Source organism: Dromaius novaehollandiae, chromosome 2, assembly GCF_036370855.1.
Source record: "Dromaius novaehollandiae isolate bDroNov1 chromosome 2, bDroNov1.hap1, whole genome shotgun sequence".
In the NCBI taxonomy this organism is placed as follows: Eukaryota; Metazoa; Chordata; class Aves; order Casuariiformes; family Dromaiidae; genus Dromaius; species Dromaius novaehollandiae.
In genome coordinates this window covers 100,717,754-100,731,760 of record NC_088099.1, presented here as the reverse complement: position 1 = coordinate 100,731,760, position 14,007 = coordinate 100,717,754, and the positions used below count along the sequence as shown (strand labels likewise).

Sequence of the window (14,007 nt, the reverse complement as noted above, 5' to 3'; positions counted from 1 at the left end):
TAAAGGACAGTAAAGCTTTTGTTGAGAATAAGGGACTGTTAAGCTAAGAACCATGATAAAGTTTTTAATTCTAGGCAAGCCTTATTGCCATTCTGGACAGTTCAAAGATGGGAATGAATATCAGAATAGTGTTGCATTGTCTTTAGACACATTCATAAAAGACTTGTGACAGATTATTTCTTGTTGCTGCTGAAAGACTTTCTTGTCAGTTAGTTTCCAAGGTAAATAAAAATGAAAACTTTATAAAATGCTTCCCTGTAATAAATATAGTAAACGCTAACTTAAGGTTTTCCTGAACAGGCTATTTCCATTGCTGTTTATTTCCCAGCCTAGAATTTCCATTACTTTACTACTCTATAGTTCTGCCAAATTCAGCTCCGGTTTTGCTAAGGTGTGGCATGTATGGAGTCAAGTGCCTTACATTGCATGTTACACTGATACTGAATTGTCTTATGATTGATATGCCAGTGGCCCTGTTAGGAGATCAAAAAGGCATGACCATTTCTGAATATTGTAAGTAGAAGATAGGAAATGTGATGGTAGATATCCAAGCAGAAACTTTTACTGTATCTTGTGGTGGGGAAGGTTCACCATTTCTCAAGTGAAAGTACTTTGTTTCTTTTATCTATGCATAAAAAGAGGAGCAACACAGTTGTGCTTTTTGGCATCCAATTTTACAGGTCAAAACATTTAACAGGTAAGTGGTACTACTTCTGTGTAAATAATGCATTTCATCTGAGAATTTCTCCAAGTTTAGACCACAGACTTGTATGCTGCTTCTGAAGCTTTTGCATGGAGCATCACAACTTGGGTATCTGAATATTTTCTGCTTTCACTATTTTTGTTTCTAGACAATACTGGGTTGTTTCAAACTGAAAGAAATTCCATGGGGAACTTCTGAAGACAAATTACAGTGATGAAATATTAAAGGAAAGACTTTTAATAGCTATTGTGTTGCAAACTGTGATGCAAGTTGAAGTATTTACATGCCCAGTCCAGTGCTTAAGAAATTGAAATAGCAAACTGGCTTCATTTTCCATTTGTATTTCCAATCCTCTGCATCATTTATGTGTAGCTGAATGAATGCAATATAGCTTATTAAATAATGCAAGTTTAATTTTACAGATGATAGATCTTTCAAACTTTCTGGACTACTGGGATCTCTTTATCAGTGTGTAGAAAACCAAGAAAATCCTCTGTTCTTAAACTTTGAGAAAGCATGGATCTTACTGGTTATAAAGAAACCATAAAATACTGACTGAATAGCAGTGGCTACTCTCGAGAAACAGACAAGAACAGATAAATGTCAAGCTGTTCTGGAGGCTAAGATTTTTTAGCTCTGTTTTATCCCAAAGAGTCTGTTCTGCTCCTCCCCCTGCTGCGTACAATTCTCCCTTCCCCCTCACCCCCCTTTTTTGGTTACACATTCTCATTCCCCTCTTTGGCAGCCTATTTTATTATATTTTGGCTCTATACCAATTGTGCTGGGTTATGCATTACAGGTTGTATTGTGCACTATTATTTGAAAAGTATAAATAAAAATAATTATCAAACTACCAAATTTGGATGTTTTTATTATCAATATTTTCCAGAATATCTCTGTTTTCTTAAGAATTCAAAAATTTCTGTTAGTTATTGGGAGACTAGAATTTGACATTATTAAATCTGGGCAATCTGCATTTACCAAAATAATTTTAAGGTCAGTACTGGGCTCTGCCTAAACAGTCTCTGTTTTTGACAATAGCTAGTCAAGGAACAAATGAAAAAGCTTATGCAAGGTAGCTGAGTGAAATAACATAAGGCTAACTTTCTGATGAGGTATTTCAGATGAAATATACTTCATGCTGTATGTTTAAAAAAACTTATTAGCCTAATAATGTTAATACTTATGTGAATGCCATTTTGGCCACAGTAGTCAGTGAATTCAACTCCTCCTAAAAGTGTTTGTAAAAATGAGTGTGGGGTTTTTGTTGTTGTTTTTTTTTTTTTTTTTTTTTTTTTTTGGGGGGGGGAGTTGGATGTCTGATTATATTCAGATATAGATTGTATTTGCAGAAAATTTGTTGGGACTTAATGTATTTCTGTATCACTAGTAGGCTTTATGATCACTTCAGCAGACTAGTCCCATTAGGGACTGTGCAAAAACAAAGAATTTCCTTAATTCAAGGAATTAAAATTTTCATTTCTTTTTAACTCTTGCCACTGATTTAAAAAATTATGCTTGGTTTTCCATTTTCTTTTGAGCCTGAAAAAGCCTCTGTGACCTTTTAAAATGTTTAATTACAGTTAAAAGGCATCTGAGATGTTACATGCCAAAAGTCTATAGTTGATTTTTGTTTTTTGATCTTTAGGAAAATTTCCTTAATTCTGAAATAGAAGACATAGAGTCCAGTGTTTTCTGAATTTTCTGTATAGTGCTTACTTTTCTTGTCTAAAGAAATCATTAAACTGAAAAAAGCTTAATTGTAGGGGAATTTTCAAGAGGTGGATTGAATAAGATTTTTACCCATAGAAACAGAGCTGTAGTGAACAAGCCTGTATTTCTTTCTCCAGTAAACAGTCCAGTATCTTTTAAAAGACTCAGAAGCATCTGAATGGAAAGTGTTGCTCATCATTAGCAAGGCATTTTTTGACTGATTGATGCAAAGTATGTCTTTGTCTCAGTCTTCTGGTATGAGACATCACAGCTGTCCATTTGCTCTGTGACTTCTGTTCTTCAAATGCACATGATAAATTCAGAATATGAAAGGCAATAGGATGGAGTTAGTAGCAACTGACTTTGTTTACAGTGCAGTGTTTTGTTTCTGGTTTATCCTAGCCTTTTGATGTTACACTTTAAATGGTAACTTGCACACAATTGTACAAAAACTTAGTCTCAGTTCTTTAATGTGCTACAGCTCAGTATATAGTGTTATCGATTAGATATTCCCTCTCATACACCCTTGTAGATAATGATGAAAGATTTTATGATTCTTTGCACATCTTGGTTTACTGGAAAGCTATTAACACTTTAGCAGTTTAAGTTAAAACTAAACCGGTACAGTGTGACCAGTCATTCAACTGAAATGTTACAACTGGTAAATATGCAAATGTTTGCAATTATTTTACAGACACTAATAGTCTTATTGTCTTCTCCAGACCTACGCAAGCACAGATAAACTGGATAAAAATAGACTGTAGACTTGGAAAGTTTCTAGAGGGTTTTTTCCTATCTTTTCAAACTAGCAGAAGACAAAAATGTAAAAAAAATAAAAATAAAAAAAAGTTTGAAGACATCTACAGGGAAACTGCTTTTTTTTTTAACTTTTGAAACACCAGTTTGTTTAAAAAAAACAAAAAAAAAAAAAGAAAAGAAAAAAGCAAGCTTGTTTGAAAGTAATCTGATGCACTTAGGAAAATCATCCCTGAAGGCCTTTCATAAAAACTAGAAAAATAAAGACAAGCAAGACTAATAATTCTGTAATGCTGTGAGGTAATAGTGTTTTGTAATATTATAGAAATAGACAGATACTGTAAATCATTTCTCATATACTTCAACTTTTTTTATGTGCATTTGTGTGTAATAATTTCATCCCATCCCCCTTGTGATTTCTAGGTGCTGCAGTAGCTGGAATTTACAGAGTAGCAGGGAAGAATATGGCTCCCTTAGAAGCTCTTGTCTTTGGTGTTGGACAGACGGTACTGACATTAATTATCTCATTTTCAAGAGTTCTTGCAACACTTTGAGACTTCTGTGAAAATTTTCACCTGGTTTAAAGAAATCTTTAATCTGAAGAGAGGCTTCCTGTAAGCGGATTCATCAGCTTGTGAACTTGAATTAGTGCACAAGGAAGGAAGCATGTGGAATGTGCACTACAAATCTAGAGGTTCAGTCAAGTGGACAGACTGTCCTCTAGTGTCTGAACTGCTGTACTTCTGCACTGCGCCTTATGTGCCTCAGTCATAGGCAGGGTGCAATTCATGTATGTGAAGCTGAGACAAAGCACCTTGAATAGCTGCCAGTCAGATTAATGCTTAGTAATGGGATCATTGTTGTTAGCAGTGTTGTAATGAGACAAAGGGACACTCTTGAAGAATATGCCAAACTTGCAAGTAAACTCTTAACTGTTGGTTGGGTGAGCTTTTGAAATTGTGATAATAGAAGAATAGAACATAAACTCTACAAGAATTCAGGTAAACCAGTAAGCTGATTTTTGTTTATTAGCAGAATCTCTTTGAATGCTCAATATTCTTACTCAGCATTAAAAACAATTACTTGTTCTGTTTTGAAAGGTAGATGAACATTGGGATTTAAGAATTACAGCTTTAACAACACTAATGTAACTAGTATCTGTAGAATGTTTGACTTGTGACAGTTCTGAAGCTCAGCACAGCATTTCTTCGTGGGTTTTTTATCTGCATATTAAATCTGAGATGTTCAGACATCACTAGTTTAAGGAGAATGTATAAGGGATACAAAGTACAATCTATTGTATATGCACAAACAAATCTTAAATTGATACTTTCCTTGTAAATATTTTGTCTCAAATACAGGTGGTCACCAGCTCTCTGAAAGCCTCAGAAAGGCTGCTTGTTGCAGATAAGCTTCCTATATTTATTTAAGTACTGATAGGACTTCTTAATCCCTATATATATTCTTTAAAGAGCAAGCAAATATAACATAGTCTTTAAGAGAGTACACCTATAAGGAGAATGGAAAGGGATAAAAATAAGATATACCAGTATTCTATTAAACAAAAATGGCAAGTTTGTTTAATAAAATACAGTTACCTTATTTCAAAAGTTTGGAAGAGGGGCACTATATTGTATTTCCTTCTGGGTTTCTGAACACCTTGTATCCATGGAATGGTTATACATGTGGAATTTTCAAATACTTAGCTTTCAGTAGAGTTTGTGTTTTTCTAGTTTAAAAGGAGCAGTAGTGTTGTGCATGTGAACTGTCTTAAATGTGAAATGTTTTGGGTTGAATAGAAATTTTTAAATCTAATTCGAGATGCAAAACTTAAAAGGGCACAAAGTTCTGTGTGAGGAATAAGGAAACTGAATGCAGCGGCAGCAGTTGGCTCTAATATGCTAGCAGGCAGAATAAATAGCGCAAAAGTGTTCCTGTTATGATGTCAAAAAGACTTTCAGGACTGTTGAAGTCAGTGGTATCTGCTGCACAGCCAAAAGGATATGGTTAAAATACAGCTTACAATCCAACCACATTGCTTAGTGCTGCAGAGTATTGTAACAAATTAACCCATCCGCCACTATTTTCCTCCATATAAACCTTCTTAAGAGCTAAGGATGCTAGTATTAATTTTGTTCTTTTAAAGCATTTAAGACTTCTTTTGTTTGGAAAATGTACAAAGTTACAGGCTTTACAGAGAACAAGGTAAAAGTAAGTTTATAAACTTTTTCAGTGTTAAATATTTTTGGCTTTGAATTACTTTTAAAATGTGGCTAAATACATACATATTTTAATTTTTTTGAGTGTCTTCAAAAATTTATTTTTCATAGTTCATTGTTTCTTTCTGCTGAAACTTTTTGGCATAGCAGTTGTTGCACTTTAGCAGACAATGAAATTATTACATCTGTAAAAGGCAATTTAAATTTCTCCCCAATATCTTAATTTATAAGAAAAATGGTTTCAGGTATTTAAGTAAAATGTCAATAATAAAATAATTGAAGAAAATTCTCCTAACGTGCCTTGTTACATATATTTTTAGGGGAGAGAATTAAAAAAAAAAAATTATCATCCTTGTTCGGTATAATGTGTTACTCAACAGACATTAAAGCATTTCTGTTTACAACCTGGAAATGCTTGTCTAAATAAAAAACCCCAGACTTTTCATGAGGTGTTGTATTCAGTAATTTAGATTATTTCATGACCTTACCTTACACTTAAACGTCTTCCCAGTTCCCAAACTCCTTTGAGCATCTGGATTCTTATTTACTGTACAAGGTTGTTATACTACCAGTGTTCAACATTGCTATCTTTCACTAAATTAATAAATCTATAAAAGAAACTATTGCTAACTTAAGAAACTTATATGACAAATAGAATTTCATTGGTGAACTTCATTCTTTATTTTAATTGCAGTGCCAATGAAACTTTTACCATTGTAACTTACCTCCTTTGACAAGGAGGAAGCCTTTTGTAATCACTTTCAAAAGATTATGTTGGGTGCTTAGTTGTCTCTGCTTTATATGGTATTATTGCTTAGCAGCAATGAATAGGCAGATAATACAATGTATAAGTGGCTTAACAGAGAGAAAGTTACATTTTTGGATGGAACGTTGTTTCTAACTATTTCTTGTAAGGGACATATGAGGATGAACAGTTAGTCTACAAAGTATTCTATGATAATGACATTAACTTACTGCATAATAACTCAAGTAGTGAAAGGAGGTGCAAGTAAGTTGGCTTATATCTTTGAAGTAGAGAAGTTTCATTCCACCTCCTTACAAACAGCTTTGTTAGACATAAGGTGCTGTCTGTAGTTGATGGAGTGTATGCGTATAGCTGTGGGTGCCCTTTTATTTATATTTGTATATATATGATGTTTGAGAGGTGTATTCTAGACCTAATATATACTAGCAACTCAGATAACTTGCCCAAGAAAAATGAAATTACTTAGGATATCCTTTTTTCTTTCTAGTAGGCTATAAAAATTTGTTCTTTGTGAATGGCAGTAATGGAATGCTGCTCTGGACAATACAGTGCTGTGCAGATCTCCAAACAGGGTCTTTTAGAGCTATCTTCAATAGCTCTGCCTGATTCTGCATTATATTGCTAGACACATTCTACATTGTTCTCTATAAATTTTCAGTAGTGTAGAGGACAAATCAACACAACTTATCCACAACCTATCAACACAATTTAATCTTTGGAGCAGGAGGGAATACTGAATATACTATTTAATGCGAAGAAGCTTCTGCCACTTCATTAGAAACTGTTATAGTTCAGATTTAAGCATTCCATACACATACTGTTACAGTTGTATTGTATATGGACAATCTTCCAAACTATCATCTGTTATTTTATGGGTAATTCTACAGTTACGGAACTAATCCATGTATGTACCATGATTAATAATGTGATTTGAGGTTTGGTCTTTGCAGTTTCTTAAAGAAACCAATAATTTAACCAGTTTTAAATATTCAACATGGACCAAAGATGATAGTTGTGATTTTGTGTAATGTAGCTTTCTATTTTTAATGTGCACTGTGTTTTTATAACTCTGAAGGAAATAGTGTTCCTTCTTCTGCATTGCACACTGATATTTATTTTTGGTTATGATCAGTTTATATCTATTTGAATTGTGTTTTGTGTGAATGTTGGCATATATAATACTATCTGATAAGAAGCTGTGATGGAGTCAAAAGGACATTCCATAAAACTACTGCTGAGACTGAGTGAAGAAAAGCAATTTCAAAGAATTTGGGTGTTGCTGAACTTAAACTGTTTTGAATTTGATTTCCAAATAAACTATCTTTGGTAAATTATTAAAAAAAAAAAAAAAGTCCCTTTTTGTTAACATCTTTGCATTAGTGGGAACTACTGGATATGGTGTTAAACAGGCAAAGTAAACAAAACACTCTTATTTTCTCTTTTCATTCCTTTTATATTTAATGCCTTCTCCTATATTAGCAGTTGACAGAAGTAACATGTTCCACCATTTTCACGAAGTGTCAGGATCTGATATTAATCAACGTGAGCCTTGTTCTCAGTTCTTCCATGAAGCCAGTATGATAGACTTTTTTTCACATCAGCCTGTCAACTACTATGTATGCAGTCTTTTCTTTGTATGAATTGCACCTATCCAAGTTAAAATTAATGATGAGACACTTAGATAAAGTAAATCTTGGCTTATTCTCAAATCTCATTTCTCATAACTGATTACGTTATCTAGAAGAAACACTTGAAGCCCAATTGACCTATAAAGGAATTGTTTTTCATTTCAGTTTAAATACATCAGACAATCCAGCTGTGATTATATCAAAATTTGTTTTCTTTACTACAAGTGATGATTTACTGTTTGTTGTAAGGCTGATGTGTATAATTCTGATGTCTGCACCAGAATCAGCTGAGTCATTTTATGTTGCAGCTTTTTATCCTTCTGACTTAGAAATTCTTGTTGCCAAATTAAATATTTATAGGTAAAAGACGAGGAGGTGCAAACTGCTTGTGTCCTATATTTAAATTGAAAATTGTTGGTTACTAGTAGACAATTAAAAAAAAAAAAAGCCAGTATATAATAATTTTATTTGAAGTGTAACTACAGTTTAACATACGAGTGCATCAGCATATTGACTGAATACCTTTTTAATTATGACTATTTTTAAACCTCTGTATTGGGACCAGCCCAAGATAAAAAGGCTGTTCAGATTCTCAGCTGTTGTTTCAGAAGGAATAAGTGCTCTTTGTGTGCAGGTGAATTTAGCACAGACGAAAAATTCTATCAGATTAAAAGTCAAAATTGTTGTAGCTTTTCATTCTTAATGTAAGGTCAATGGGAAAAGTCGTCTGTACTCTTGTAGCCACAAAATATTCAGCTCGGCGTCATTAGTTTCTGTCTTCTTATGTGCACATCCTTTGGCGAGGAGAAAAGTTGGAATAGAAAGTAAGCTTTAACCTGAATTTTTACTCTTTTTTTAACCACCTTGTAAGTTACAAAGATTGTGGCTTGACTGCATGTTTGCCACACTAGTGCCTAGCATTCTACTTGGAATCAGTTTGTGTTAAATTTAAACATAATCACAGGTATCTCAAAATCTGCAAAGACGTGGTAATTCTTAGGATATTATCCCAGTATAACAGATCTAAAAGTAATTATACTCCAATGATCTGAAGGAATATTTTCTTTCAGGAACACAAGTTTTTTCCACTCTAATTGTTTATCTCGCAGTTATTGAATGCTTTAAGAAGCTACTGCATGAATACTAGCAAGGTTCTTTTTCAGTGTTTAGAGGGAATGCATAATAATTTTTTTTTTGTGCTTCTGTTGTGGGTTGAAGAAACTCTAACGCAAAATACTGAAGAGCTATTTTCAGTAGAATGAATAAACAATAATTAACTGATTGAAGTGACGTCTCTTTTGATTTGAGAGCTAACTTTTTAAAAATACTAATTCAGGTACCAATTGCCATTATATAACCATAACCTTTTTTCACACGTATATTCATCATCAGAGCTAAAATCTAAGAGCTTATTTTAATTAGTTGGCTGGAATTTTTTCATTGTTTGAAATTGTCATTACACAGAATTAATTTAACTCTTATAGAGAAGTTTCAAAGGTCCTTATTTTTTATTGTTTTTAAAGGATAACCAGGTATTTATGTAATTAAACTTTTGATTGTGGTAATATACAGAATAATATAGAATAACACTCCTCCCCACCCCCCGCTTTTCATTGGGCATAATGTCTCTCCATAAAAATATTGTTTTGTGGGTAGAACACATTCTGCAAGCTTATTTTGTATTTTAGAAATAAATGCTCATCTTTTCACTTGATGAAGCTACCTAAGCTGAGGATCTGACCTAAGCTTTTGTTGTGAAGCTCAAAGTTAGCAAGAACAGTGATGGAGAGGAGTAATTTAACATCTGATTGACTTATGCTTTGTGTAGGACTGTATTACAGTCTGTGAAAAAGATATTCATTTTGAGTTGTGGATGTACTGCATGTTCATATAATAGTTCAACTCTAATTTTTTTAAAAAATAGTAGTATTCTAGTGGATGACACTTAAGCTGTAAATACTGTATACTATTATTACTTTTTAATTTTTTAAGAAACTTTTTTATTTCCCTATTTGTGTACAATTATTTTTATGTAGGTAATAAAAATTTGACAAAATTTTGTAGTTACCTTTGGCATTTTAATTGAAGTAATGATCTAAATATGGCCCTTTAGCTATTTTAATTCTGTGTTTTCATTGTATGCTTTCAAGTTCTTCAAAAAGCAGCAATAACAGTTGGACAATGACTTAAACTGAATATTTCTCCACAGTTTCCACTCCATTGCTTTAGTGTGGATGCACAGCGGAACCTTTGTCTAATTGTAAGATTTCAAGAGCATTTAAGAAGTTTTTATCTTTTTTCTGGTAGCAGGAAATATTTGTAATGGCTTATGTACAAAATTTACAAATGAAACGCAATTTCTCATGCTCGTTTATTTGAACTTTTTATTAAAATAGTTTCAGAAACTTTCTGTAGTTTGTTGCATGTACTTATAAATAAGTCATAAATCTATGCATTGAGCTTCTCTGTACAAAATATTAAGTTTTACACTTTGTGAACCTGATTTAAATGTACAAATGCACACAAAATAAAGCTAAAATTAATATTTGACTTGTGATGCACATTCTTCTAGACTGTAATGTGGTGTTCTTGCAGGTGTCTGTCTTCTGTATTATAATTACAAAAAAATCTCAGTGGGACCTGTGTTGACACAAGACTTAAGTGTGTTCTGAGGACTTTCACTTCTCCATTTTTTCATGTGTGATCTTAACATCTATGAATACTGTTTCTGCCAGTTTTCATGTGGGGGGGGGAAAAAAGGCCTGAGCAAACTAAACATATGTTAGTGGCCAGTTACAACAGAAAAGAAGGCACTTCTTTTTGTGGTTATAGTAATTATTTATATTTACACAGCTACATATCCATAGCTTAGAAAACAAAGTCATGGTAGAAGCTAAAACCAGATTGACTTCTGTAGTTCATCATCAGATTAAGTCAACTCACAATTGGATGGTGTTTGGAAAAGATATGCTGAATCAGCTTAATGTAAATGTTTTTACTTTGTTGTTGTTGAAGTGACTTGCTAAAACTTGTAATGGAGATGGATGTTAATTATTCCTGCTTTTGTGACGTGTGATTAGTTTTCATTGAAGTTCTATTCACTACGAGTGTATTGGTCACTAGCTTTTGGAGGTGCCAGTTTGGCAAATTATTGCTTAAGGTCTGTATCTGCTAATTTTAAATAAAAGATTCAGGTCTACTATGTCTTACTAAATCAGTCTGAGAATATTCATTAGTAAATCTGTATCTCTTTAATGTAGACTGAAAGTACTGGTTTTATAGATTGCATCACAATAGCTAGTTTCTCATGAAAAGCTTAGAGGGCTTTGCAGAGTAAGAAAAAGAGTGCTATATCTTTAAGTAGACTTTAACACATTTGTAAGCTGAAATTGCTTTCAAAATAAAAGCTTATTTCAGGTGGTGGAGACACAAGAATAGAAATAGGTCTGGTGGAAAAGATTCAAAATGCCTGAGTCATGTGACTATAAATTCTGCATGGACTTGTACAAGGTACAATGCCAAATTGTGCAAAAGTATAAGCTTTTATAATAACTGCCAGAAGCAAATAGCTATGTTAATTTTGTACTCTGCTTGAGCTAACTGCTTGTGCAGAACAGCTGGTATCTTTGGGATCTGACTGACCTCAGGGATGCCCTAGAGCTGCTTCCTGGCTGACTCCTGGAGCACCTGTGTTGCTGCAGGAGCATCTGTGGAAACACTGCGCTGGGTCTGCATCAGGAGCTGGGGGGACAACAGGAGCCAAGAGCACCGGAGGTGGTTTCAAGTAACTTATCCCTGCCTCCTAAATTGGAGCCCTCTTGCTGGAGAGAACAGAGGTCAAGGGCAGTTCCCAATATGATAAAGCAGGTTGTTCAAAACTAGTTCAGACACTTTTTCCTTCTGAAAAAATATATGCATTTATTTTTAAGAGTTTTTTTAAGAGGTGTCTCCCCCCCCCCCCCCCCCCCCAAGAACAGACTTTCTTGCTTTCTGGAAGACTTGGCTTTTGGGGGATCCTGTTAAGCCATTACATCTTACCTTGCATCACAGAGGCTTTTAAATCAGATTCATTTGACACACAAGTGTGTTTTGTTTTGTTTTTACTACTTCCCCAATACCAGAACAACAGAATAGCCTGGCAAAGTATGACTCCTGTACATTTTTTTTTTTACCCTTTTGCTTAAAAATAGTATGAATTATTTCTTATTTAAAATGTTTCTAAGAAGTTGTGCACACAGGTATAGTGCAGGTGGAGCCTGTTCAACTGTAAAATAGGGCACATGTTTAAGTTATTCAGAGAGCATAAAGACCTAATTTTTATTTCAAATACATTCCTTGTGTCCAAAAGAATTAGAGCATGTATCTGCACAGCTGTGCAGTGTGCTTCTCAGGTGTTAGAACAGTGCTGTTTATTAACATTCCCAGTAATGATAGATATGCGCCGTAGCAGTTTTTTAAATTGTTAAAAGCTAACAAAGTACTGTTGTATAATAACAACTTAAAATCTTATCAGTAGAAATGAAGCCAGAGTAATCAGCTGTCTGTGCATCTGGTTTCATATTTAATGTGTGTATTTCAACACAGCTCTTCCAAAAATAAAAATCAAACTGTTCATTCCCACAGCCCCTAAGTATCAGTTGAACAGTACTTTTGTATAGTGGTTGCATTTTACTTTAGAGCATTCTAATGTGTCCCTAGTATTTACTTTTTTGAACAGTTTCTACCTTAAAAAAGAATTTTTGTTTTTAATGCCTGAACTATTTGTTCTGTTTTCACTGCTTTATCAATTGCACTTAATATATGTTTTCTGTTTCAGAAGCTTGCTGTGTACGTAGCTTCTGCTTTCAGTACAGTTCAAAGTACCCTCCCATGCTGTGGGAATTACATGTGATTGTTGTCCACAAACTATTCAGCATAAACCAATGTTTCATTCTTATTTAGCTATGCTATCTGGGAGTTTTTTATAGCCTTATTCCTACAACTGGATAGCCTAGAGCTTTAGTCATGGACTGGACCCCTTTTATACTATAGCATGTGTGCACACAAAACCTATCCCACATAAGCTATAACTAAGTGTAAGACAATAGAAAACAGTTATCTACGGACAGGTTGAGAAGTACAAGGTACAGATGACACTGGTCAGCAGGCTAAAAAATAGCGTTTGAATAAGCTTTCTTAAAACACCATAATTACTTGAGTTACATAGCTTTGTGATAATGGGATTAATAAGGGGAAAAGCATGATAATGTTTGTAAAGTTAATGGCTATTGGCTAGTGACATGACTGACCCACTGAATGCAGGTGAAAATGCCTTGATAATTTATGAGATGGTTTGAGTGGCACAAGCTGTGGAATATCTTGAAAACAAAAACGTGGAACTTAAATATGATAGAAAAGAGCAAGAGTGAGGGAGGCACAAGAAAAGGATGCAGTGGGTTATGATAAAGATCTTTGTAGTATATGTAAGAGAAGGAGCAAGGGAAGATGCGCTTTCCCAGAATAGGGAAAAGGAAATAACAAGAAACTCGATGGCATGAGCTTCATCTTAGAGGCTGGATTTCAAATTGTTTTTTGTTCTTTCTTTAGGAGAGACTTACTGTTCTAAATGTGTGGAGATCCACATCAAAGGTGATGCCTTAGGACTGCCATGTTGAATGATGGTAGTGATGTCCAGAGTGATGAAAAAAGTAAGCAGCAAGATAAGGAAGAAAAGACTAATGTATTCTGTTGGCAGAAAAATGGATTCTAGGGAGTTGTTGTACTTCATCTGCCAGTCATTCACAGACAGATGCTGCATAAAGGTACATATCCAGGGATGCTGCCCTTCAGGAAAAGGCTAATTCAGAACCGTTGCAGCTACAGTGTGATTGGGAAGACACTACTACAGGGCCCATTTGCAATAGCTCATTTACAATGAGGGATGCTTTCCCAATTACAGAGGTTTTTATTCTGCTTATTTAGGATATCACCTGTTCAGTGCAGGATCATGTGCTCTGAATTGCTTCTTAATCCTCAAGGAAGATACAATTCTTATAGTAGAGAATTATTACAGAATTATAAAAGAGTTGAATGACTTATTTCCCTGAGACAATGACTTGTCTAATAGTAATAGTTTAAGTACACCTCGTGCAGAGCAAGAGCTCTGCCACTAGATGGTGTTCTTGGCCTGCACATGCCTTTGATTCTTCCTTCTTTCTCTCCCCTTTCTTTCCCTTACTGCAC

At 34.2% G+C, this 14,007-nt stretch overlaps 1 protein-coding gene across 12 annotated transcripts in view; it reads left to right on the top strand.

Annotated features, from left to right (window-relative positions):
* The window catches only part of TMEM170B (transmembrane protein 170B), a 72,807-nt gene that overhangs the window by 11,241 nt on the left and 47,559 nt on the right, over positions 1–14,007 (top strand). Inside the window, exon 3 of one of the 12 annotated variants that reach the window (XM_026104787.2) lies at positions 3,596–10,335. The exons of the other annotated variants lie outside the window; for them this stretch is intronic. Within the exon in view, the coding sequence (XP_025960572.1) occupies positions 3,596–3,726 (131 nt within the window). The 3' untranslated portion in view covers positions 3,727–10,335. Of the gene's footprint in view, positions 1–3,595; positions 10,336–14,007 lie in introns of those variants that run through there. 12 annotated transcript variants of the gene reach the window in all.